Source organism: Salminus brasiliensis, chromosome 11 (genome assembly GCF_030463535.1).
Source record: "Salminus brasiliensis chromosome 11, fSalBra1.hap2, whole genome shotgun sequence".
NCBI classification, from domain to species: domain Eukaryota; kingdom Metazoa; phylum Chordata; class Actinopteri; order Characiformes; family Bryconidae; genus Salminus; species Salminus brasiliensis.
The window spans coordinates 3,616,533-3,643,533 of NC_132888.1; the positions used below are offsets into that span (position 1 = coordinate 3,616,533).

The window sequence follows — 27,001 nt, forward strand, 5'->3', positions numbered from 1 at the left end:
CAGACAGAGAGCAGGTTCATAGCGGGGTTAATCGCTCTAATGTAAAAGTGGCCAAAGGAAGTCAGGCTTAAGTGTTTGTTCGTGGAATTCATTTCCAGCGAGGCGACTCAGAAATCACGCAGCGCACAGAAAGAACTGGTCAAATATTTGTAAATAGGTTCAGCAGTTCAGGTCTCCATACATCACGGGGAAATAAGGCTGCAGTTCCTCAGTCCTGTAACCTCTAGAATTGTGTGTCCTTTTTTTGAGTTTAATAAAATAACTATTAATATGATAAGTGAGTCTGATATTTTGGCCCTGTAGACATATACAAAGTATTGACAAAAGTATTTGGACACCTGGGTATTTATTATTGTAGGTATTTATTAGCATAAATACAAATAAGAACCTTTATTTAAATAAATATTTTAACACTACATGGACAAAACACTGTATGGACCAAAGTATTGGGACACCTGGTCATTCATTTCTTCTATAATCAAGGAATTTAAAAAAGTTTTGTTGGAGTAACTGTGTCCACTGTCCAGGGAAAGGGAAGGCTTTCTACTGGATTTTGGAAAGGAGCATGTGAGGATTTGATTGCATTCAGCAACAAGAGCGATAGTGAGGTAGTGAGCTTCCCAACTCGTCCCTGAAGTACTGGATGGAGTATCACCACCCATCATTCCAGAGAACACAGATCTTCCAATGCTTCACAGCTCAATGCTAGGTGGCTTTATTATACCCCTCTACTAGCCCACCCTGGTATGAGGCAGCATGGTGCCAGTTGCTTCATTATGTTTATCAGCTTTGAGAGTCCTATTCTATTGGCAGTACTTCTTTACAGGGACTGGATAAACGGTGTGTGTGCTTTTGCACATCTGTGTCAGCAGTGGGTACACCTTAAAGTAGCTGAATGAATTAATTAGAAAGGGCGTCCACAAACTTTCGGCATATTGTGTGTTAAGACTTAACTAAGCATTTTTCAGCACTCTATAGAACCCTATGTGTTTAGAGTGTATTTATGCATTTGTGTGTGTGTGTGTGTGTGTTTTCTTTGCAGTCTCTGCATGGTGTGTGTGTACAGTCCACCCCGAAGCTGCCCCTGTTCTATAGTGCAGTGGATTTGGTGGACATCACTGTTGAAGTTTGTGGACTGAAGTTCCCCAACCCATTCGGCCTGGCCAGCGCACCGCCCACCACCAGCACCGCCATGATCCGCAGAGCCTTCGAGCAAGGCTGGGGATTTGCCCTCAGCAAAACCTTCGGACTGGACAAGGTACTGATCACAACACTGACACACTGCTGCACCTACTCCTCATGGTGTATAAAATGAGGTCAACCCATTAATCAATGAGTTCTATTTTAAGACATATGAACATATCAATATTTGAGCTTCTTTTTTCAATCTATAGATTAAAGTGATGTAATTGATTAATTAATGTGATGTAACTTTCCAAAAGCAATAAAAAACAGCCTTATCATTAATTTAACAAACCAAAGATGCCAGCTCCTAGTGTGGAAAAGTTAGCACACCCTGTGCCCTAATAGCTGGTGTTACCTCCTTTGGCCGAAATAACCTCAATTAGACCTGTCCTATAACCGCCTACCAGTCTCTGACTTTGACTAGAAGAGAGTTTATCCAACTCCTCCATGCAGAATTCTTTCAGCTGTGTGATGCTTGAGGAGTTTCTGCATGCCTCTCAGTAGGGTTAGGATCTGGTCTTTGACTTGACCAATTCAGAACTATCCATTTCTATCCTCTTAGGCTATTCTTTGGTGAATTTACTGGAATGTTTTGGGTCATTGTCATGTTGCATGGTCCACCTCTGCTTCAACTTCATTTATCATAAAAAATTCATAGAGGGTTCTATGCTGGAGAGCTCGTCACACCCTGACTTTTTCAGCTCTATGCTTCTCAGCAGGTTTCCTCCTCAGGTAGATGCTGTCTGTACTTTGACATCAGCTGTGGTTAGAGTGCTCTGCTACCGTGATGATCATTATTTTGGACTGGTGGGGACTTCTTTAATCATCTTGTGGTTCTGCTCTGATCCGAGAATTGCTGGTTTGCGGCAGTTCTAATTTATAATTCTAAAATAAAGGGACCAACAGTGGCAGCTTGCCAAGCCCGGGTATCGAACCCACCATCAATAGCCCAGAGCTCTAACTGCTGAGCCACCACTGCCTTCTCCCTCCTAATGTTGGAAGGCATTGGTAGTAATAGAAAAAAATAAATAAATAATAATAAAAAAAAAATATATATATATATATATATGTATATATATATATGTGTGTGTGTGTGTGTGTTTATATATATATATATATATATATATATATATATACAGTTGATGTCAAAGTAAAGATAGCATCTATCTGAGGAGGAAACCTGCTGAGAAGCATGGAGCTGAAAAAGTCAGGGTGTGATGAGCTCTCCAGCATAGGACCCTCATTGAGTTATTTATGGAAAATGAAGCTGAAGCAGAGGTGGACCATGCAACATGACAATGACCCAAAACATTCCAGTAAATTCACCAAGTCCAAATCACTCATCAAAACAGCTCACACTCTTTCACACACACACAACTTACATGGAGCTACATTCTAGTACCTTTAAAAAAAAGACCGGCAGCCGCCTCCATTAGGCAGCCATACATCTGCCTTGTTAGCATGTAAACATGTAACACTTGTTCCTGACGGAGAGAGTCGGAGGAACTCGAGCAGGAGCTGTTTATTCAACCGCACACAATCTTTTTTTGTTTTAATTTACTTTCTAATTCCAGTGATGGGAAAATTAATCAGTAACATCTGTTTGTTCTGAGCTTGCTGGCAGTCCTTCATTAGTGCAGCTCGGAACGGAAATGGCATGGAGAAAACACACACACACACACACACACACACACACACACACACAGTCACACACACACACGGGGAGAAACAGAATGAGGAAAGCAGAGCACTTGTTTGGAGTTATATCAGACATCGCTATAGCAACCGCAAGAGGCGTCTGCGGCGTTCCCGGACCGCTGCATTGATTCTGTGAGGAATGTCGGAAAACAAACAATATTTTCCGTCTGCGGGAGAAAAAAATAGTCACTTAAATCTGCAAGAGCTAAAAGATGAGGAAGGAGTTTAGAGCTGCTGTTTAATCCAAAGGTTTAGTTCCTCACTGTCTTTATTTACCTTTAAGCGTAGATACTGAATCATTCATAGTAAATACTGAATCATTCATAGTAAATACTGAATCATTCATAGTAGATACTGAATCATTTATAGTAAATACTGAATAATTTATAGTAAATACTGAATCACTGAATCACGTAGATGCTAAATCATTCATGGTAGATTTTGAAAATTCATAAAAAGTACTGAGTAATTCATAGTGGATTCTGAATCATTCCTAGTAGATACTGAATCATTCATATTTGATTCTGAAGCATCCACAGTAAATACTGAATCATTTATAGTAAATACTGAATCACTGAATCACGTAGATGCTAAATCATTCATGGTAGAATTTGAAAATTCATAAAAAGTACTGAGTAATTCATGGTGGATTCTGAATCATTCCTAGTACATACTGAATCATTCATATTTGATTCTGAATTTTTCATAATTAGTATTATATTTGAATCATTCAGTGTAGATACTGAATCATTCATAGTAAATACTGAATCACTCAGCATAGATGCTAAATCATTCATTGTAGATACTGAATCTTTTATAGTTGATATAAATAATTCAGTATGATAAATCATTCATATTGGATTCTGAATCATTCATATTGGATTTGGCATTATTGGTAGGAGATACTAAATCTTTCATATTGGATTCTGAATCATTGGTAGGGGATACTGAATTATTCATAGTAAATACTGAATCATTTATAGTAAATACTGAATCACAGAATCATATTCCTAATATATACTGAATCATTCATATTTAATTCTGAATCTTTCATAATTCGTAGTATATTTGAATCATTCAGTGTAGATACTGAAACATTCATGTTTGATTCTGAATCACTCAGCATCAATACTGAATCATTCATGGTAGATACTGAATCATTTATAGTTGATATAAATGATTCAGTATGATAAGTCATTCATATTGGATTCTGAATCATTGGTAGGAGATACTGAATTAATCATAGTAAATACTGAATTAATCATAGTAAATACTGAATCATTTATAGTAAATACTGAATACTTCATGGTGGATATTCAATAATCAATCATAATAACTAAACAATTAATAGTAGATATTAGATATAATATAAGTTATATTAGGAACTGTAATAATCACTGTAGCCACTTCATAATTACTAGAAGTACTGAATAATTTTATGATATTTTGATTAAATGATAGTGTTTACAGAAAGGTAATAACCTAATAATTATCTTGTAGTTTTGGTATCGTTGTTAATTTGTTCTATTACTCAGTCATAACTACATTAATTCCATATTTACAGAGTTAATGACAGATGATGCCCTCAGGATTATGGATGTGGTTCTCATTGCGCACAGCCGGACAGTACACACACTGCAAACTCATAAATCCTAATAAACCCGTCCTCTTCCGCTCAGGAGCAGAGCTGTGGTCCGGGACGGAAGTTCAGGATCTGCACTCTCAGCAGAATTCCTCGGCTTTATTGAGCTGCAAATCAGGAGCTCGTTTGTATGGAATCTCAGCTGTGATCGAGGTTACAGGTGATTTACATGCAGCTTCAGTGGAGCCGTGCTGGAGCACAACGCTGGAGTCCTGGAGCAAGGCGTGTGGATGCTCTCAGTGTGAGCGTGAGTGGAGCTCCAGCCTGCCCGCGCTGAAGCTCTGGAGCTGAGTTAATAAGTCTTTGAATTGCAGCAGTGAGCCGAGTTCATATCTCAGTAAACAGAAATCATATTGCTCTCTAGGTGCTACTGCAGCGATGATTACTCTCTCTCCCCTTACCTCTCTCTCTCTCTCTCTCTACCTCTCTCTTTACCTCTCTCTCCCCTTACCTCTCTCTCCCCTTAACTCTCTCTCCCTCTCTCTCTACCTCTCTCTCTCCCCCTCTCTTTACCTCTCTCTACCTCTCTCTCTACCTCTCTCTCTCTTCCCCTCTCTCTACCTCTCTCTCTACCTCTCTCTCTCTTCCCCTCTCTCTCCCTCTCTTTACCTCTCCCTCTCTCTCTACCTCTCTCTCTACCTCTCTCTCTCTCTCTCTCTCTCTCTCTCTCTCTCTCTCTCTCTCTCTCTCTCCCCCTCTCTCTACCTCTCTCTTTGCCTCTCTTTCCCCCTCTCTCTACCTCTCTCTACCTTTCTCTACCCTTCTCAACCTCTTTACCTCTCTCCCCCCTCTCTCTCCCTCTCTCTCTCTTTCTCTCCCTCTCTCTCCCTCTCTCTCTCTTTCTCTCCCTCTCTTTATCTCTCCCCCTCTCTCTCCCTCAGTATCTCTCTCCCCCTCTCTCTCCCTCTCTCTCTCTTTATCTCCCTCTCTTTATCTCTCCCCCTCTCTCTCCCTCAGTATCTCTCTCTCCCCCCTCTCTCTCCCTCTCTCTCTCTTTCTCTCCCTCTCTTTATCTCTCTCTCTCTCTCAGCATCTCTCTCTCTCTCTCCCTCAGTATCTCTCTCTCTCTCTCTCCCTCAGTATCTCTCTCTCTCTCCCTCAGTATCTCTCTCTCTCTCTCTCTCTCTCTCTCCCTCTCTCTCTCTCTCTCTCTCACTCTCTCTCTCTCTCTCTTTTAAGTAAGGGGGTTGGTGATGAGGCGGCTCATGGTTGGATCTACAGTGTGGACTGTGTTCTGCTGTTGGGGGGGCAGGGGGTTGCTTTGGGGGTGTTTTTGGGGGTGTCTTTGCGAGGCTGACGGGTTCTGTGGGCTCTGTAGGCTCTGTGGGTTCTGTAGGCTCTGTGTGTTCTGTGGGTTCTGTGGGCTCTGTAGGTTCTGTAGGCTCTGTGGGTTCTGTGGGCTCTGTGGGTTCTGTGGGCTCTGTAGGTTCTTTGGGCTCTGTAGGTTCTGTGGGTTCTGTGGGCTCTGTAGGTTCTGTAGGCTCTGTGGGTTCTGTGGGCTCTGTGGGTTCTGTGGGCTCTGTAGGTTCTTTGGGCTCTGTAGGTTCTGTGGGTTCTGTGGGCTCTGTAGGTTCTGTAGGCTCTGTGGGTTCTTAGGCTCTGTGGGTTCTGTAGGTTCTTAGGCTCTGTGGGTTCTCTCTCTAATCATTTCTCTTTCTCTCACTCTCTCTATTTTCTCTCTCTCTCTCTCTCTCTCTCTCTTTCTCTCTCTCTCTTGTCCACTCTCTATTTTATTGTCTCTCACGTTCTTATTCTTGCATGACTCTCTATCCCCTCTCTCTCCCCCCTCTCTCTCTCTCACTGTCTATTTCCTCTTCAGTGCTTCTTATTCTCTCTCTCTCTCTCTCTCTCTCTCTCTCTCTCTCTCTCTCTCTCTCACTGTCTATTTCTCGGTGTATTTCCGTCTATCTGTTCTCTCACTTGTTCACTCTATTATTGTCTCTCTCACTTTTTTATTCTTACTTCTCTCTCTCTCTCTCTCTCTCTCTCTCTCTCTCTCTCTCTCTCTCTCTCTCTCCCTCTCTCTCTCTCAGGCAGGATAAAGCAAAGCCTTCGGTGTCAACACGCTCTCAGCTCCGCCGTGCTCCGCCGTCATTAGACTTAAACATGGGGGACTTTCTTTTTAATATCCTGTTCTCGGGCGCTGAGCCGTGCTCAGATTGGCCGTCCTCTGAGGCCGCGCCGCGTCGATAGCATTCAGAAAAGCATTCAGAAAAGCTCGCCGATTGTCACTGTGGATATGGAAATGGGCGCCGGCGTGTACGCGCACAGAATAGCTAATTTCACTCCGCCGTATCAGCGCCGCTGAGCTAGCAGGCGCCACTTTCATTAATTATAATTGATGAGCTACATTGCATATGTAAATGCTTCCCCCTCCCTCCTCCAAGTGTGTGTGTGTGTGTGTGTGTGTGTGTGTGTGTGTCCCAGGGGTCCATTTTTAAATTGTCAGGACGGTGGGCAGAGGCTCTGCTGTTACTCTGCTGCTATATTCACAAACATTTAGCTGTCTTCTTCTGTCTGTTTGTCTCTACTCTGAAGATCCAAAGCTCTTCAGACTCTGATGATGATGATGATGATGATGAGGGTGATGGTGATGATATCTGGTCTTATCTAAGGTAGGTTCCTTAGACTGGGACAGCTAAGGAACTCCATTCAGTAACATTGAGGCCTAATAATCATCTACTGAAGCCCTGTAGGCCCTGAAGGCCCAGTCTTGCCAGAGCTCCAATAGAGCAGAATTAACCTCGTTTTCTCCGGATCTCCAGTTCTCTGGTTCTCCACATCACTCAGCCTGATCTTCACCAGCAAGGGCTTTTGGCTTCCGTTCTGGACTTATCTAAGCTAGGTTCCTTAGACCAAGTCAGTGGCTCAATTCAGTAACCCAGAGGCTGAATGATCATCTAGTTGAAGCCCTGTAGACCCTGAAGTCCCAGGCTGGACAAAGACTAGGTGGAGGCGATCTTGCAGGACTAATTTTTAACCATCTCCAGAACTTATGGAAGATGTCGATGCTCAATGCAACCAATGCCTGGTGATGCCACAGCCATCCATTGCCAGAGCTCCAATAGAGCATAATCAACCTTGCTTTCTCCAGTTCTCTGGTTCTCAACATCACTCCTGATCTTCACCTGTTCTGGTCTTATCTAAGCTAGGTCCACTCCCTCTCCCTGAAGGATGAACCTGTGCTTAGGAGATGCAAGTAAATTTGTAGACCCTCGTTTCTCAGCTCCTCTGAGCCGACGGGCCTAATTAGCCCTCTAAACGATCCAGGTTGAGAAAGACTGAATAAACCCTCGCTGGACCTCAAATGGTCAAACGGCCAGCCGGTTAGAAAGTGGCACTTCCAGCAGCGAGGGCTGAAGACCTCCAAGCTAAACCTTGTCCCTAGTTCCAGTCCCATCCTGCCTCTGCTTTGGTATTCTTGGTATTCCTTGGGCTTCATGTGGCTCAGAGGAAGCACATGCTAGTCTTCAGCCTCGCAACACTTCTGGCATCATGTGATAGGATGAAGCCTAGCTATTGGTGAGGGGTCAGTCGAGTAAAGTCGACTCACAGTAAGCATACAAAACAGCACAGTTACTTGTTTCTGGTTAATGTACCTATGGATGGCTGTGGCATCACCAGAGATCGCGCCGGCCCTCTCTCAGTGATACAGCCCATGCTTAGACAGCTCTTGACCTAAAAATCTAGGCTCTACAAATGGTTCCTTGAGCAGTACCACAGAAGGACCACTTTTGCTTCCACGTCTGTTATGGAGATCCATTTTTTATCATTACAGTAGCAGATATTTTCTGTGACAAGGGTCTATTAGCATGGGGTTTCAATCAGGTTCTTCTGAGAAGGCTTCACCAAGGTGTTGGGAACTTCATAGGAACATCAATGAGGTCAAGTTGATTAGCTCTGTCCACCTCATCCAAAAAAAGGATCCAGAGATCACAGTTCCACGGCGCCACAGCTCAATGCCTAGGGGCTTTATACCCCTTTAGCCGATGCCTAGGCTCTTGTGTCACCACTCCAGAGCTTCCCATTTTATTGGTCAGTGCTTTTCTATGGAGATACATGCTTATATGTGTATGTGTGGGGTGATGAAAGCCCGTGCCAGCAATGGGGCACCTCAAATGATCTGAATTTACTAATTAGAAAGGGTGTCCAGATACTTTTCTGGTCTTATCTAAGGTAGGTTCCTTAATCCAGAGGCCTAATGATCATCCAGGGCCTAGTTTACCTACCTGTAAAACAGCCAACCACAGACTGTGTGACATGTAGTGGCTGCAACCATCCAAGCAGTGGTCTTTGTGCCAGCCTGTGCCAGCAATGGGGCACTTCAAATGATCTGACTGTACTAATTAATAAGGGTGTCCAGATACTTAGTATCTATAGGGTGGACCTCTATGTGCTGTATGACCAATAGAAGCAGGTACAGGGTGGGTGCACCTAACAAAGCAGCTCTGTGCAGTGGTGGTGTGTAGATGTTTGGCACTGGTGGCCAGTCTGGATATGGATGTAGTGTTATTTTGTGAGGTGTGGCCGGCAGCTTCTAGCACTTAGCTTCCCTGTTCAATATGTAAGAGGTTCTGAGGTGTGTTTGTGTGTGTGTGTGTGTGTTTGTGTGTGTGCTCCAGCCAGAGCGAGAGCAGGCAGCTAATCGATGGCGGCTGGGGACAGACGTCTGCCGTCTCGCAATTAACAACAATTTGTTATGCTCACATATCTCTGAGGGAGACGCGGTGTAGGAGGACACTTTCTACACCTCACCGAGACGGGGGGGAGGGGGGGGCTTTCAGAGGGACAAATGAAGGTAAAGAGAAGGGTGAGGAGAGGTAGACAGAATGAGGGACAAAGATAGAGAAAGAGTGAGAGAGAAATAGAGAGAACAAGAGCAAGACGGAAGAGAGAGAGAGAGAGAGAGAGAGAGAGAGAGACCCGCTCATGTGACTAGTATCTGGACTGTATCCTGATCAGATTTTGGGGACATTCGTTTACACTGGGTAATCAAATGTGTCTCCAGTCTACTGGGAGGAGTTTTTGTTGTACTGGGAGGAGTTTTGTTGTACTGGGAGAGATTTTGGTTGTACTGGGAGAGATTTTGGTTGTACTGGGAGGGGTCATTCGTTTACACTGGGTAGTCAAATGCACCTCCAGTCTACTGGAAAAATGTGAGTTGTTCTGGGAGGAGTTTTGGTTGTATTTGGAGAAGGTTTGGTTGTAAAAGAGGAGTTTTGTTGTACTGGGAGGAGTTTTGTGGTACTGGAAGGGGTTTTGGTTTTACTGGGAGGGGTTTTGGTTGTACTGGGGGGGAGTTTTGGTTGTACTGGGAGGGGTTTTGGTTGTACTGGGAGGAATTTTGGTTGTACTTGGGGGAGTTTTGGTTGTATTGGGAGGAATTTTGGGCTTACTTGGAGAAGGTTTGGTTGTACTGGGAGGGGTTTTGGTTGTACTGGGAAAAATTTGAGTTGTACTGGGAGGAGTTTTGATTGTACTTGGAGAAGGTTTGGTTGTACTGGGAGGGGTTTCGGTTGTACTGGGAAGACTCTTGAATGTACTGGGAGGAAATTCGGTTGTAAAAGGAGGATTTTTTTGTTGTACTGGGAGAGTTTTTGGTTGTACTGGGAGGGATTTTGGTTGTACCGGGAGGGGCTTTGGTTGTACTGAAAAGACTCGTGGATGTACTGGGAGTGGTTTGGGTGATGGTGATTGTATCTGTATCTGTTTCTGTGGCTCCTCCTGGCTTCAGAGAGACAAGAAGGCTAAAAGAGAGGAAGGAAAGGAAGGAGGGGAGAAAGACAGGGCGAGAGACAAGAGTGAACACTGGGAATAAAAAGGGAAAGGTGGGTGTGTGAAGTGTGAGAAGGCCCAGTAGGGATATTATTATTATTATTATTATTATTATGATTATTATTATTATTATTATTATTATTATTATTAATAATAATAATAATAATCATAATAACACATTCAATTATGCTTTTCTTATATTGATTAATGTTCAGAAAGCTAATTAAAACTAAAAACCTCCAGATTCTGCCCCTAATGAACTCCAGTCATAAAAAGTTGAGAGAGACAGAGAGACAGAGAGAGAGAGGTTGATGCTGCTAATGACCTGGTGATTATTATTAATAGATCTGCTATAGGGTGTCTAATTGTGTTGAAGTGTGTTCGGTGCTGACCTGCTCAGACGTCGCTCTGGTGAGTCCTTCACAGTGAGGTGAGCCGGGCTTCTGGGGTTCACGGGGTTTAGAGCTCAGCATTAAAGGAAGCTTGACTGTGGGCGACACACAGGTGTGCTTTATTAGCCCTTATTAGGCCTCTCCTGTGGAGGATGAACTGTTGCTGATGCTGTTGTGTGTGGGAGGTCTGAGATTGATGGCAGACGAGGCGTCTTTGCTGAGGTTTTTCAGAAGTGGGAGTCGTAAATTATTTTTAATTTAACATATGGGATGAGTCACTCGCTGCGCTTTCAGAAGAACCGAGGAAAGTTCTCGCTCTGTTCTTCTGGAAAGTTAAACAGCCCGCGCTGCTTAGGTGCTGCTGATGCTGCTGATGCTGCTGATGCTGATGATGATGCTGCTGATGCTGATGATGCTGCTGCTGATACACAAAGTACTCTGTATCTCAGATTAGCTCATTTGAATCCCAGATCAGCCAAAATATTATGACTACCTGTGGTCATAATGCGCTGTTGGTCCACCTACAAGATCTTTGAAGTACTGGAACACCTGCTCATTCATCGTGTTTTCGACTAACCGTCTCTACTGTCCAGGAAAGACGTAGAAGTACAACCATCATGTACATGGTTGGTGTGGCGCAACAGATAAAACCAGTAGCTACCAGTGCGCTGTTACACCATGTTGGAGGAACAGGGTTGGATTCCCAGTCTGGGTGCACTACACCAATAAGAGTCCTTGGGCAAGACTCCTAACACTGCATTGGCCCACTTCTGTAATATGAGTAACCATGTAAGTCGCTCTGGATAAGAGCGTCAGCTAAGTGCTATAAATGTAAATAAATGTAAATATAGAGCTTTCTACTAGATTTTGGAGAAGAATTGATGTGAGGATTTGATTGATATGATCACCTTCCCATCTCCCCAACTCATCCCAAAAGTACTGGATGGAGCTCCACCACCAACCATCATTCCAGAGTTTTTGAACACAGTTCCTCCACTGCTCCACAGCTCCTCAGTGTTGGGGGGCTTTATACCCCTCTACTAGCCCATGCCTGGCATTATTAGGCAGCATGGTGCCAATAGCTTCATCTAGTTAATCTTCTCCAGAGAGTCTTTGTGCTACCTGCATTCATTAGAAAGGGTGTCCACAAACATTTGGACATATAGTGTATATGGTAATAATGGAGCATCTCTTTATTGCACATTTTCGGAAAGCTGAGGACTGACTCTCCAAACCTTGCACGTGACCCAAAAATGCGCTCTCGTCTTTTTTTGCGAATTCTCTCTGAAATCTAATGTCATTCCTCTCGCAACGCATCGCGGCTCCTGTGTCCAGTCTTCTGGTCTGTCGGCTCTGAAAACGTCTCATTATGTGTTTGCGGTGAATTTCAGCAGAGTGCATGCGGAAAGAAGCCATGCAGCAGATTCCTGTCTTACACAGCCAGACTCTCGCGTCCTTGAGCGAGAGCGATTTGTGAAAAGCTTTTCATGATGCAGAGGCACTCTACTCAGTTCTTTTTTAGGATTCTCAGCAGTCAGGCTGCGCGTCGTATTGTCTGAGGATGTCTCACTCCGGGGGAAAACTCACCGGTCTGTGTGTGCATGTGTGTTGTGTGCGGAGACGTCTGGGTGGAGCGGTCACGGTCCCTTTCATATTTGCTTGGAAAATCAATAGGTTCAGTGCACGCTAGGCCATTTGTTATTCTTCGACGAGGCTCTTGAAGCACAGTGAACTTCTGCTTTTCTTCCTCACACTGCTCTCGCGTGAGTGTCGCGCGCTAACACACGCTTCAATCAAAATTCTTTAGCCTGACTGATCAAAAGTCTGCTTCGGTCTTTCTACAGAAACAAAAGCCTGAGACAGTGAACTCTGATACCTTCACACACAGAGAAGCAAGGACACGTTTTTAAATGTGGAAGATGGATCAATCTTTCTTTTGGACGCAGAAGTTGAGAAAGCGCCCGGCTGCAGACTTCAAAAGCCCAGGTTTAGACGAGCGGTAGGGGTAGTTTAGGGGTAGTGATTGCATGTCACTTAAATATTGAAAGAAAGCCCATGTTTATAGCAAATACAGTCTACAATATAAATCCCCATCATTTATTAGAATCTCTCAGCCTGGTCTCCTGAGGAATCCATACGTATGTGGCTAAGGGTCCATTTCAGGATGCACAGTTGGACCCTCGTACTTCTGCACAAGGTTGGAGTGGCGCAACAGATAATACCACCACCTGCCACTGAGCAACCACACTATGTGGGAGACTGGGGTTCGATTCCCGGTCTGGGTGACTATGCTGCGCTACACCAATAAGAGTCCTTGGGCAAGACTCATAACACTACACTGACCCACCTCTGTAATACGAGTAACCTGTCTGCTAAATGCCATAAATGCACAGATTACTGACCCAACCCGGACCTCAGAAACCAAACCACCTGAACAGAGAGTGATACAGTAACCAGTGAATTTCTATTACCTGAACCTACACCTAAACCTAATTGTAGCCCTAACCTACACCTAAGTATAAGTCTAACCTTAACTTGACCTACACCTAACCTTCACCTAAACCTAACCTGCTACACCTAAACCCAATTCTAACCTTAACTTAACCTAAACTTGACCTAATCTAAACCCACACCTCAACCTAAATGTAACTTACTACACCTAAACCTAATTCTAGCCTTAACCTAAACGCAACCTAACCCACACCTAAGCCTATGTCTAACCTTTACCTAACCTAAACTTAACCTACTACACTTAAACCTAAACTTAGTCTGCTACACCTAAACTTAATTTTAAACTTAACTTAAACCACACCTCAACCTAAAGTACACTGAACCCTAATTCTAACCTAAACTTAACTTAACCTAAACTTAACCTACTACACTTTAGCCTAATTCTAACCTTAACCTAAACTAAACTTAATGTAAACTACACTTCAACCTCACCTTAAATTTAACCTAGTACACCTAAACCTAATACTAACCTAAACTTTACCTAACCTACACCTAAACTTAATTCTAAACTTTACTTAACCCACGCCTCAACCTAAACTTAACCTAGTTCACCTAAACCTAATTCTAACCTTAACCTCACCTACAGCTCAACCTAAACTCAACCTACTAAACCTAATTCTAACTTTAACCCAACCTAAACCTAACCTAACCCACCCCTCAACCTAACCTTAAACCTAACCTAGTACACCTAAACCTAACTCTAACCTGAACTCAACATAACCAACACCTAAACCTAATTCCAACCTTAGCCTAAACTTAACCCATCCCACACCTAAGCCTAAGTCTAACCTTAACCTAACCTAAACTTAACCTACTTCACCTAAACCTAAATCCAATCTTAAACTAACCTAAACTTTACCTAACCTACACCTCAACCTAAACCTAAGCTTAGTCTGCTACACCTCAACCCTAATTCTAACTTAAACTTAACTTAGACTAAACCTAACCTACTACACCTTAACTTAATTTTAACCTTAACATCACCTAAACCTAACCTAACCTACACCTCAACCTAACCTTATATTTAACCTAGTACACCTAAACCTAATTCTAACCTAAACTTAACCTAACTTGCAACTACAACCCACACCTCAACCTAAACTTAACCTAGTACACCTAAACCTAATTCTAACTTGAATCCAACCAACTTAACCTAACCTACACCTAAATCTAGCCTTAAACTTAACCTAGTACACCTAAACCTAATTCTAACTTGAACCCAACCAACTTAATCTAACCTACACCTAAACCTAGCCTTAAACCTAACCTAGTATACCTAAACCTAATTCTAAACTTAACCTAACCCACACCTAAGCCTAATTCTAACCTTAACCTAACCTAAACTTAACCTAACCTACACCTCACCCAAATTCCCCTAAACCTGATTCTAACCTACACCTAAACCCAGTGGACGTTTCACCAGACTAGGCTTGTCTCTAGTGGGTGGAGTTTATGTAAATATTGGGGGTATACATCTAACAAGTCAAGACTGTGATGTAACAGTTTGGGGGTTTTGGAATTGGCCTGTTTTACAGCTGTTTTTGGTTCTGCTGGACGTTCTTCTGAAGGAGGAACAGCAGCGTTTGAGCTTCACGGTCTGACACTTCCATCCACTGACCTCTCGTTATTCAACTACGCCAAGATAAGCACTGTTCTCCATCCCGGGGCTCCTGATGGAGAGCTTGTATGCAAGGCTGTACGTAACACAACATTTTAATCGTGATCCCGCAAAGCCATAAATATGGTATGGATTGAAAGTGTAGAAGCCGTACTTTCAGTTGAGGGGATCTGCTTGTTACAGGGAGCTATGAGTGAGGAGTAGTTGAACGAAATGTAAGAGGAGGCGTTTCCAGTTTCATGCCGTGTTGGCCATAGGGGGCCATGGAGAGTTAATACGCTAGGCCTGATCTTGGCCAAACAGCAGAGAAGCAGTTCATGCGATTCTATATTTTTGAATTAAAGTATGTACGGAGAGATGAAGGGAGGGAGGGAGGGATCACGCTGTGAGAACAGATGAACGAAATGGACAGACTCTCCTGGTTTCCCTCCATTTCGTCCCCTAATGTCCTCCATGCCAGGCTAATGATGGCTGTAGTCACAGAAATAATTGTGGTCGAATTAAAAATATCCCCTCACCATCGCCATCCATCCGAACGGCTAAGGGACTCATGTATGAGTGAAGCCTTTCTCTCTATGGAGGATTTATTATTTTTTTAATGGGGCAGGAAGTTGAAGAGGGTTGCCAGGTTGGCGAAAAGAGGGTTAAGCTCAGGCATGTCACCGCGGTTTTCTTTTCCCGTAATTACCTGCAGTGTGCCTCCAGGCCGGCCTATCAGAGCGTGCTCTGGGCATACACACGTCGAACATGGCATGACATTTGATCGCTCTCTTATCGCGGGTTTTCCTTCGGGGTGGGGGATCAGAAAGGGGGATTAGTGTGCTGTTCTGACGTGATAAAACCTCCGTTAGCCCACAACCATGCATGCTGGTAAACCCCCCCGTCAGCCCAGAACTCAGTCCACACTGCTGCTGCTGCTGCTCCTGCTGCTGCTGGACGGGTTAACCCTTCTGATGGTTAGAGGGGAATCAGGGTACTTGCTTACAGTGGGAGGTCCTTCACATGTTGGCCTGAAGAGATTTTTCATGGGTGAAATGTGTGTGAAGGTGTAAGCATGAAGTGAGGATCTGGGTCCATTAGGCAGTGGATATATTAGGCAGCAAGTGAACAGCCAGTTCTTGAAGGTGATGGAGGTGTTAATTTCTGCAAAAATGGGCAAGCGTAAGAACCTGAGATACTTTGACCAGAACCTGACTGTGAGGTTCTAGTCAACTGGGTCAGAACATCTCCACCACAACATCAGGCAGGTCTTGAGGTGGGGTGTTCCCAGTATGCAGTGGTCAGTACCTACCAAAGGACAACCCTAGAACCTAGGGCTCACTGATGCTCATGGAGACCCCACCTTGAAGGATCTGCTGCTAACGTTAGCCTTGGTGCCAGATACCACAGGACACCTTCAGAGGTCTTGTGGAGTCCATATCTAGACGGGCCAGAGCTGTTTTGGGGCCACAAAGGGGGCCTACACAATATTAGACAGGTGCTTTTAATATTATGGCTGATGGGAGTATATAAATCTAGTGGTAGTCCTTGATGGATTGCCCTAGTCTGCTGTGCATCTCTAGTATTCATGTCTCTGGTGTGTATGTTTGTGTGTAGTGTGTGTGTGTGTGTGTGAATCTCTAATATGTGTGTGTCTCCAGTGTGTGTGTGTGTGTTTCTCCATTCTACTTCATTGTTATGAGCGCACTCTAAGGCACTTTTTCACAATCGATTTTTTCACACTGCTGTTTGTGTATGAATACCTCTATCAGCAGCCATGAGGGCCTCTGTTATGTTCTAATATATGTGTGTGTGTGTGTGTGTGTGTGTGTGTGTTCTCTTTACACTCTGTAGTCCTGTGTGGCTTCACACACACTCTGTCTCATCAGCGCTCAGTTCCTTCATAGCTCAGTTCCTCCTCTGTGCAGAAATAAAGAGGAGATGTATTGCCCTGTGGATCTGTCCCAGCCATTAGCTCTGAACACAGCAGCTGTTAGCAGGCAATGGATGCAGGATCACAGGGAATAAACACACACACGCATACACACACATAGTCTTGTAAAACTATCTTTGCAGGACATTTCACTTGATTTATGTCATTTTGTAGCCGTTCCCAACCCTGATGTACCTACTTTGTCAAAATGGTGAAGTACCTATATGCAATAATAATAATGTATGTGTGAGTACCACTGGCATGCATATGTGAGGTAGTTATATGTATGTATTCCACCTCTATGCACTAATAGCATGTCCCTTATATAATATATAAGTACCTATATAACCTTTTTATATACTTATAATAAGTTTTTTTTATATGTTTAAGTGGCTATATGGAATAATGTCACATATTATTCACTATATGCAATATGCAAGTACCTGTATGTGACATATGTATGTCACATATGTTTAATACATGTCCCACATATATCATCTATAAGTACCTATATGTGATATGTCCTATATGTATATGTGTAAGTATCTAGATAAAACACATCCCATGTTTTATACATGTCCCACATATATCACTTTTTACTACCTATATGTGATATGTCCTATACGTATAGGTGTAAGTACCTATATGAGACACATCACATATGTTTTATACATGTCCCACATATCATCTATAAGTACCTATATGTGAAATGTCCTACATGTATATGTGTAAGTACCTATATATGTCCCACATTTATCATATGTGTGTAAATATCTATATGTGATATGTGTATATGTGTAAATGCATATGTATGGTAATACGTCCCATATGTATTATATATGTAAGTACCTACATAAAATAAGTGCCATATAAACACTATATATTGCCAAAAGTATTTGCTAGCCTGCCTTCGCACGCATTTGAACTCGAGTGACATCCCATTCTTAATCCATAGGGTTTAATATGATGTCGGGCCACCCTTTACAGCCATACCAGCTTCTACTGGTCTGCTTTTCACAAGGTTTAGGAGTTTAGTGTTTATGGAATTTCTGACCGTTCTTCCAGGACTTCATTTGTGAGGTCAGACACTAATGCTGGACGTAAAGGCCTGGCTCACAGTCTCCCAAAGGTATTCTGTCAGGTTGAGGTCAGGACTCAGTCAAGTTCTTCTACACCAAACTCGCTCATCCATGTCTTTATGGACCTTGCCTTGGTCATTGGTTGCGCAGTTATGTTGAAACAGGAAAGGGGCCGTCCCCAAACTGTTCCCGCAAAGTTGGGAGCATGCAATCGACCAAACTTTTCACTGGAACTAAGGGGCCGAGCCCGACTCCTGAAAAACAACCCCACACCATAATCCCCCCTCAACCAAACTTTACACTTGGCACAATGCAGTCAAACAAGTACCGTTCTCCTAGAAACCGTTGAAGAAGAGTGATTCGTCACTCCAGAGAACCCGTCTCCGCTACTCTAAAGTCCAGTGGCAGCGTGCTTTACACCACTGCATCCAATGCTTTTCTTGCTCTTGGTGCTCAACCATGGAAACCCATGAAGTCCCTGAAGCTCTCTACGCTCTCTGTTCATGAGCTAATCTGAAGACCATGTGAAGTTTTGAGGTCTGTAGCGATAGACTCTGCAGACCACTGAGACCATACCACTGACAGCTGACTGTGGAGTATTTAGTAGCGAGGAAATTGGACAGGTGGACAGGTGGCATCCTATCACGGTACCACGCTGGAATTCCCTGAGCTCCTGAGAGCGACCCATGCTTTCACAGATGTTGGTAGAAGCAGTCTACATGCTTAGGTGCTTGGTTTTATACACCTGTGGGCATTGATTTGATGGGAACACTTGAATTAATGATAGGTGATGGGTGAGTGAGTAGTTTTGGCAATATAGTGTATTTGCCTTATATATATTATATATGTGGAAGTACCTATATGTAAAAAAACATTTACAACTACTGGTAAAGCAGAAGGTGGAACACTGACAGCAGCCTGAAATCACTGAGATCACAGCACAGCTTCCCTCCATAGCATAATGCTCCTCCAAGAACTTCCACTCACTGGCCACTTTATTAGAAACACCTACCTTTTTCCACTCACTGGCCACTTTATTAGAAACACTTACCTTTTTCCACTCACTGGCCACTTTATTAGAAACACCTACCTTTTTCCACTCACTGGCCACTTTATTAGAAACACTTACCTTTTTCCACTCACTGGCCACTTTATTAGAAACACCTACCTTTTCCACTTACTTGCCACTTTATTAGAAACACCTACCTTTTCCACTTACTTGCCACTTTATTAGAAACATCTACCATTTTCCACTCACTGTCCACTCACCTTAATTAGAAGGTGATTTGCATTGCTTCTTCTGTAATAGATACACTAAATGTCCAAATGTTTGTGGACATCCCTGCTAATAAATGCACCTTTGCTAGGACTCTCTATAGCAGATCAACATGAACCTATTGGCACCATGCTGCCTAATGCCAGACGTGGGCTGGTAGAGGGGTATAAAGCCCCCCACCTGAATTTAATGATAGGTGATGGGTGAGTGAGTAGTTTTGGCAATATAGTGTATTTGCCTTATACATATTATATATGTAGAAGTACCTATATGTAAAAAAACAGTAGTTATATGTCCCGTAGAATCTGATATACGCAGAAATATAGTTTTTTGTCCTACAAAGTCTCACACACACACACACACACACACACAGCCTGTTTGCAGCTCTCTTTTATATCTGTAGCAGCACGGTTTTGCTGATCATCACTCAGATCTCTGTGTGTAGAAGCATCCCCTCTAAAAGAAAACAGGTGATGAAGTGTGTTTAACACGCCACTCTCTTAATTGTTTTAAATAGGGTGGATCCTAATTAACACATGCAAATGAAGCTAATTGCTCACTGCTAATGGGCCATAGTCATATCTCTTCATTTATCATAGCTCCTACTTAATTGAGAAAAAAGCTTTAAATCTGCCTGATTGATGCTGATATGAGAAAGAAACGTAAAAGCAGGAGAAATTTGACAGAGTGGAAATGAAAATTAATTGTGTGACTGTCTGAGAATCTCTAATGAATATGTATAAAAGCACTCACCGGCCACTTTATTAGAAACACCTACCTTGTACTTTTGCTTACTGGCCACTTTATTAGAAACACCTACCTTGTACTTTTGCTTACTGGCCACTTTATTAGAAACACTGACCCTGTACTTACACTCACTGGCCACTTTATTAGAAACACTGAAACTGTACTTACACTCACTGACCACTTTATTAGAAACACTGACTCTGTACTTACACTCACTGACCACTTTATTAGAAACACTGAAACTGTACTTACACTCACTGACCACTTTATTAGAAACACTGAGCCTGTACTTACACTCACTGGCCACTTTATTAGAAACACTGACTCTGTACTTACACTCACTGGCCACTTTATTAGAAACACTGACCCTGTACTTACACTCACTGGCCACTTTATTAGAAACACTGACCCTGTACTTACACTCACTGGCCACTTTATTAGAAACACTGACCCTGTACGTACTCTCACTGGCCACTTTATTAGAAACACTGACCCTGTACTTACACTCACTGGCCACTTTATTAGAAACACTGACCCTGTACTTACACTCACTGGCCACTTTATTAGAAACACTGACCCTGTACGTACTCTCACTGGCCACTTTATTAGAAACACTGACCCTGTACTTACACTCACTGGCCACTTTATTAGAAACACTGACCCTGTATGTACACTCTCTGGCCACTTTATTAGAAACACTGACCTTGTACTTACACTCACTGGCCACTTTATTAGAAACACTGACCCTGTACTTACACTCACTGACCACTTTATTAGAAACACTGACTCTGTACTTACACTCACTGGCCACTTTATTAGAAACACTGACCCTGTACTTACACTCACTGGCCACTTTATTATAAACACTGACCCTGTACTTACTCTCACTGGCCACTTTATTAGAAACACTGACCCTGTACTTACTCTCACTGACCACTTTATTAGAAACACTGACCTTTTGTCCACTCACTGGCCACTTTATTAGAAACACTGACCCTGTACTTACTCTCACTGGCCACTTTATTAGAAACACTGACCCTGTACTTACACTCACTGGCCACTTTATTAGAAACACTGACCCTGTACTTACACTCAGTGGTCACTTTATTAGTAACATCCAGCTTGTGCTTCTACTTTCACATGATATTATTGGTTAACTTTGCTTTGCCCCAGGTTCAGGTGATTAGTGACGTCATCAAACATGAGAAAGCTTTTTAAGGGCAGCAGAAGTTGCTATTTTTAGATGTAGGATAACAAGAAACCAATGATTTTGTCTTTTAATGAATGTGATATCATCTGAAATGGTCAATATGTCCAGTTATTTAAACTAATGAGGTAAAAGCCGAACGCAGTTTACAGGCTGGCTTTAGGGCTGATGCCTGACTACTAAGTTTAAGGGCTTTAATTAAGGTTAAGCTTTACATTGTAAATATTCTCATTTCTACAGGACCTGGTGACCAATGTTTCCCCTCGTATCGTCCGCGGCACCACATCCGGCCCTGTTTTTGGCCCTGGTCAGGGCTCCTTCCTCAACATTGAGCTTATTAGTGAGAAAACAGCCGCCTACTGGTGCCAGGGGATCACCGAGCTGAAAGAAGACTTCCCCAACAATGTAAGTCCAATTTCTCGATCTTTCCCACTTTCAGAGTCAAACAGCTCTGCTGGCGGAAGAGGAATTTACAACTACTGGTAAAGCAGAGGGTGGAACACTGACCACAGCCTGAAATCACTGAGATCACTGCACAGCTTCCCTCCATAGCATAATGCTCCTCCAAGAACTTCCACTCACTGGCCACTTTATTATAGTGGACAGAAGGTAGGTGTTTCTAATAAAATGGCCAGTGAGTGGACAGTAGGTAGGTGTTTGTCCATTCACTGTCCACTTTTTTAGAAACACCTACCTTTTGTCCACTCATTGGCCACTTTATTAGAAACACTTACCTTTTGTCCATTAACTGTCCACTTTATTAGAAACACCTGCCTTTTGTCCACTCACTGGCCACTTTATTAGAAACACCTACCTTCTGTTCACTCACTGTCCACTTTATTAGAAACACCTGCCTTTTGTCCACTCACTGGCCACTTTATTAGAAACACCTACCTTCTGTCCACTCACTGGCCACTTTATTAGAAACACCTACCTTCTGTCCACTCACTGGCCACTTTATTGGAAACATCTACCATTTTCCACTCACTGTCCACTCACCTTAATTAGAAGGTGATTTGCATTGCTTCTCCTGTAATAGATACACTAAATGTCCAAATGTTTGTGGACATCCCTGCTAATAAATGCACCTTTGCTAGGACTCTCTATAGCAGATCAACATGAACCTATTGGCACCATGCTGCCTAATGCCAGGCGTGGGCTGGTAGAGGGGTATAAAGCCCCTCAGCATTGAGGAGCTGTGGAGCAGTGGAGGAACCATGTTCTCTGGAATGATGGTGGATGACCTTTTGGATGGCTCTAAGGCTCTTTGTCACTGTATGCCATCAAATCCTTACAGCAGTGCTGCTCCACATGTATAGTGAAAAGTCTTCTTCTTTCCTGGACAGTAGAGACAGCTACTCCAACAAACACAGAATCTATTCATTTAAACCCTTTTTAATACCCTTGATTTGAGAAGAAATGATGCATGAGCAGGTGTCCCAATAATTTTGTCCACACACTGGCTCCATTATTTGTTTGAAAACCTTCGTACTTTTAGTGTTTCTGTATGGATACGTGTGGGTTTGTAGTTATGCCAATGGTATATAAACACATATCGCCAAGACAGAGAGTTCCACTCAATGTACTTAGGTTCCTTAGGTAATGTTCTAGCCAATACCAGAGAAGACTTACTGTCTCTCTCTCTCTCTCTCTCTCTCTCTCTCTCTCTCTATCTTGGCATTTTTTTCTGTAAGAGGTTTGAAGTTCCTAATATGATTCATTACTTTTGTTTCTCCTGTTTGAGGATAACGAAGCTGTCACTGTTTTATCAACAGCTATAATTCTCTACAATAAAGGTGCCATTTTCTCTCTCTCTCTCTCTCTCTCTCTCTCTCTCTCTCTCTCTCTCTCTCTCTCTCGCTCTCTCTGGCTCTCTGCATGTTAAACCGCTTGACAAGTAATTTTGGAAGCTTTTCCGAAGTCCTCATTCTTTTCTCTCTCCTTTCTCTTTGCTTTGCAGGAGAATGACAAAGAGGTTTTTTTGTAGTTTTCTTTTCATCACTGTCAAAGCATCTCTCCCCCCGCCCCAATAATCATTTGCACTGAGACAGCCCATTTGAGCACAAAATAACTTCCCCCGGTTTGTTGGCCGCCTGCTTCACTCGAGGATGAGATTAATTCTGGATTACGCTCGTAATGACGAGGAACACTGGCATGATTTGTCTTAACCTTGTATTTCCGTGCTCGGGAACAGTGTGAAGACTATTCCGACGGGAAACCATTTCCAGATATTATTGATCTGTGCTTTAACAATAAAGGTTCTTCAGACGGTTCTTAGAGCGAAGCCATAGATGACAAACCAAATTTATGAAAGAGATGAGTGTGTGATTGTGAAGAGCTTTCCCTTAATGTAAAGCTTCTTTATCAATGTAAAGGTTTTTCACTCTCTTCTACAAATGAGTATTATTATTATTTATTTACTGTAACATTCATATATATATATACATTAATGTTGTATTTATACACATTTAACTTACTTACAAAATGATCAAATATGCATATATATATATATATATATATATATATATACGTACATATATTTCTATATATGCATATTTGATCATTTTGTAAGTTAAATGTGTATAAATACAATATTAATGTATACACTCTAACACAGTCTTTATAATATATAAATTGTATAATTATTGTATCATTATACAATATGTATAACTATTTTCTATATGTAAAAAAGTCACATCCCCCATTCAAAGCATAATTACAGCATAAATATTTACAGAATTTAACATATTGCAAAAAATATATACACGTTGCTTATGTAAAAGTAATGGCATATTAAATATGTTATGTTTTATAATGCTTTTAAGTGTGTTCAATTCAGTAGATAGAAACAGTATTTAAAAACTATTTGGGTGTAACTGGGACCTTGAGATCTCAATTTTGTTCCTCCCCATGTACCACATGTGATGCGAATGGCAATGGTCTCCTTGAATCCTTGAAATTTGGTTCTTTTTGGAACCAAAATTGGGCCAACTATGGCTTCACTAAAAACACAGTATTTTTTAAGTGTGAGCAGGAAACTCCCTGTTATCAGATATCTGTAAAACATATGTGCCTATAAACTCTCCAGGATGAAGGCCAGTATTCCCAGTTTCCATCCAACCTCTAAACCTCTAGTTTACCTAATCAGACCTTAAGTTAATCAGATGAGCTCCTGCACAAACCCATACTGTGTCTGGAGTTCACAGAGAAGAGATCCGCACCCATCTGTGTTTTTCTCGCTGTATTCTAGCTGGGTTCTTCAAACTGTGCTCCTCCAACGGTGCTCTTCTGACTGTGTTATTCTAGCTGTGATCTGTGTCCTTCTGTGACATTCTGTTATAACAGCGTTCTTTCAATGTGAATTCTGAGTGTGTGTTCTTCTAACTGAGCTGTGTTCCTCTAACTGCACTATGTTTCTCTAACTGAGCTGTGTTTCTCTAACTGAGCTGAGTTCTTCTAACTGAGCTGTGTTCCTCTAACTGAACTGTGTTCCTCTAACTGAGCTGTGTTCCTCTAACTGAACTGTCTCTCTAACTGAGCTGTGAACTATTTTCGTCTAACTGAGCTGTGTTACTCTAACTGAACTGTGTTACTCTAACTGAGCTGTGTTCCTCTAACTGAGCTGTGTTTCTCTAACTGAGCTGTTTCTCTAACTGAGCTGTGTTACTCTAACTGAGCTGTGTTCCTCTAACTGAGCTGTGTTACTCTAACTGAACTGTGTTACTCTAACTTAGCTGTGTTCCTCTAACTGAGCTGTGTTTCTCTAACTGAGCTGTTTCTCTAACTGAGCTGTGTTACTCTAACTGAGCTGTGTTCCTCTAACTGAACTGTTTCTCTAACTGAGCTGTGTTCCTCTAACTGAGCTGTTTCTCTAACTGAGCTGTGTTCCTCTAACTGAACTGTTTCTCTAACTGAGCTGTGTTCCTCTAACTGAACTGTTTCTCTAACTGAGCTGTGTTCCTCTAACTGAGCTGTGTTCCTCTAACTGAGCTGTTTCTCTAACTGAGCTGTGTTTCTCTAACTGAACTGTGTTCCTCTAATTGAGCTGTTTCTCTAACTGAGCTGTGTTCCTCTAACTGAGCTGTTTCTCTAACTGAGCTGTGTTCCTCTAACTAAGGTGTTCCTCTAACTGAGCTGTGTTCCTCTAACTGAGCCGTTTCACTAACTGAGGTGTTCCTCTAACTGAGCTGTTCCTCTAACTGAGCTGTTTCTCTAACTGAGCTGTGTTCCTCTAACTGAGCTGTGTTCCTCTAACTGAGCTGTGTTTCTCTAACTGAGCTGTGTTTCTCTAACTGAACTATGTTTCTCTAACTGAACTATGTTTCTCTATCTGAGCTGTGTTCCTCTAATTGAACTGTGTTCCTCTAACTGAGCTGTTTCTCTAACTGAGCTGTGTTCCACTAACTTAGCTGTGTTCCTCTAACTGAGCTGTGTTCCTCTAACTGAGCTGTGTTCCTCTAACTTAGCTGTGTTCCTCTAACTGAGCTGTGTTCCTCTAACTGAGCTGTGTTTCTCTAACTGAGCTGTGTTCCTCTAAATGAGGTGTTTCTCTAACTGAACTGTGTTCCTCTAACTGAGGTGTTTCTCTAACTGAACTGTGTTCCTCTAACTGAGGTGTTTCTCTAACTGAACTGTTTTCCTCTAACTGAGCTGTGTTTCTCTAACTGAAATGTGTTTCTCTAACTGAACTGTGTTTCTCTAACTGAACTATGTTTCTCTATCTGAGCTGTGTTCCTCTAACTGAACTGTGTTTCTCTAACTGAACTATGTTTCTCTATCTGAGCTGTGTTCCTCTAACTGAACTGTGTTCCTCTAACTTAGCTGTGTTCCTCTAACTGAGCTGTGTTTCTCTAACTGAGCTGTGTTCCTCTAAATGAGGTGTTTCTCTAACTGAACTGTGTTCCTCTAACTGAGGTGTTTCTCTAACTGAACTATGTTTCTCTATCTGAGCTGTGTTCCTCTATCTGAGGTGTTTCTCTAACTGAACTATGTTTCTCTATCTGAGCTGTGTTCCTCTAACAGCTGTGTTCCTCTAACTTAGCTGTGTTCCTCTAACTGAGCTGTGTTTCTCTAACTGAGCTGTGTTCCTCTAAATGAGGTGTTTCTCTAACTGAACTATGTTTCTCTATCTGAGCTGTGTTCCTCTAACTGAGCTGTGTTCCTCTAACTTAGCTGTGTTCCTCTAACTGAGCTGTGTTTCTCTAACTGAGCTGTGTTCCTCTAAATGAGGTGTTTCTCTAACTGAGCTGTGTTCCTCTAAATGAGGTGTTTCTCTAACTGAACTGTTTTCCTCTAACTGAGCTGTGTTTCTCTAACTGAACTGTGTTCCTCTAACTGAGCTGTGTTCCTCTAACTGAGCTGTGTTTCTCTAACTGAGCTGTGTTTCTCTAACTGAACTATGTTTCTCTAACTGAACTATGTTTCTCTATCTGAGCTGTGTTCCTCTAATTGAACTGTGTTCCTCTAACTGAGCTGTTCCTCTAACTGAGCTGTGTTTCTCTAACTGAGCTGTTTCTCTAACTGAGCTGTGTTTCTCTAACTGAACTGTATTCCTCGAACTGAGCTGTGTTTCTCTAACTGAACTGTTTCTCTAACTGAGCTGTGTTTCTCTAACTGAACTGTTTCTCTAACTGAGCTGTGTTCCTCCAACTAAACTGTCTTCCTCTAACTGAGGTGTTTCTCTAACTGAGCTGTTTCTCTAACTGAGCTGTGTTCCTCTAACTGAGGTGTGTTTCTCTAAATGAGCTGTGTTCCTATAACTGAGCTGTGTTTCTCTAACTGAGGTGTGTTCCTCTAACTGAGGTGTTCCTCTAACTGAGCTGTGTTCCTCTAACTGAGCTGTGTTCCTCTAACTGAGGTGTGTTCCTCTAACTGAGGTGTTCCTCTAACTGAGCTGTGTTCCTCTAACTGAGCTGTGTTCCTATAACTGAGCTGTGTTTCTCTAAATGAGCTGTGTTCC

General features: G+C 42.4%; 1 protein-coding gene across 1 annotated transcript in view; it reads left to right on the forward strand.

Moving 5' to 3' along the window:
* The window catches only part of dpydb (dihydropyrimidine dehydrogenase b), a 236,856-nt gene that overhangs the window by 130,788 nt on the left and 79,067 nt on the right, over window positions 1-27,001 (forward strand). Inside the window, 2 exon segments of the mRNA XM_072691448.1 lie at window positions 1,043-1,258; window positions 21,283-21,447. Coding sequence (XP_072547549.1) covers window positions 1,043-1,258; window positions 21,283-21,447 — 381 coding nt within the window.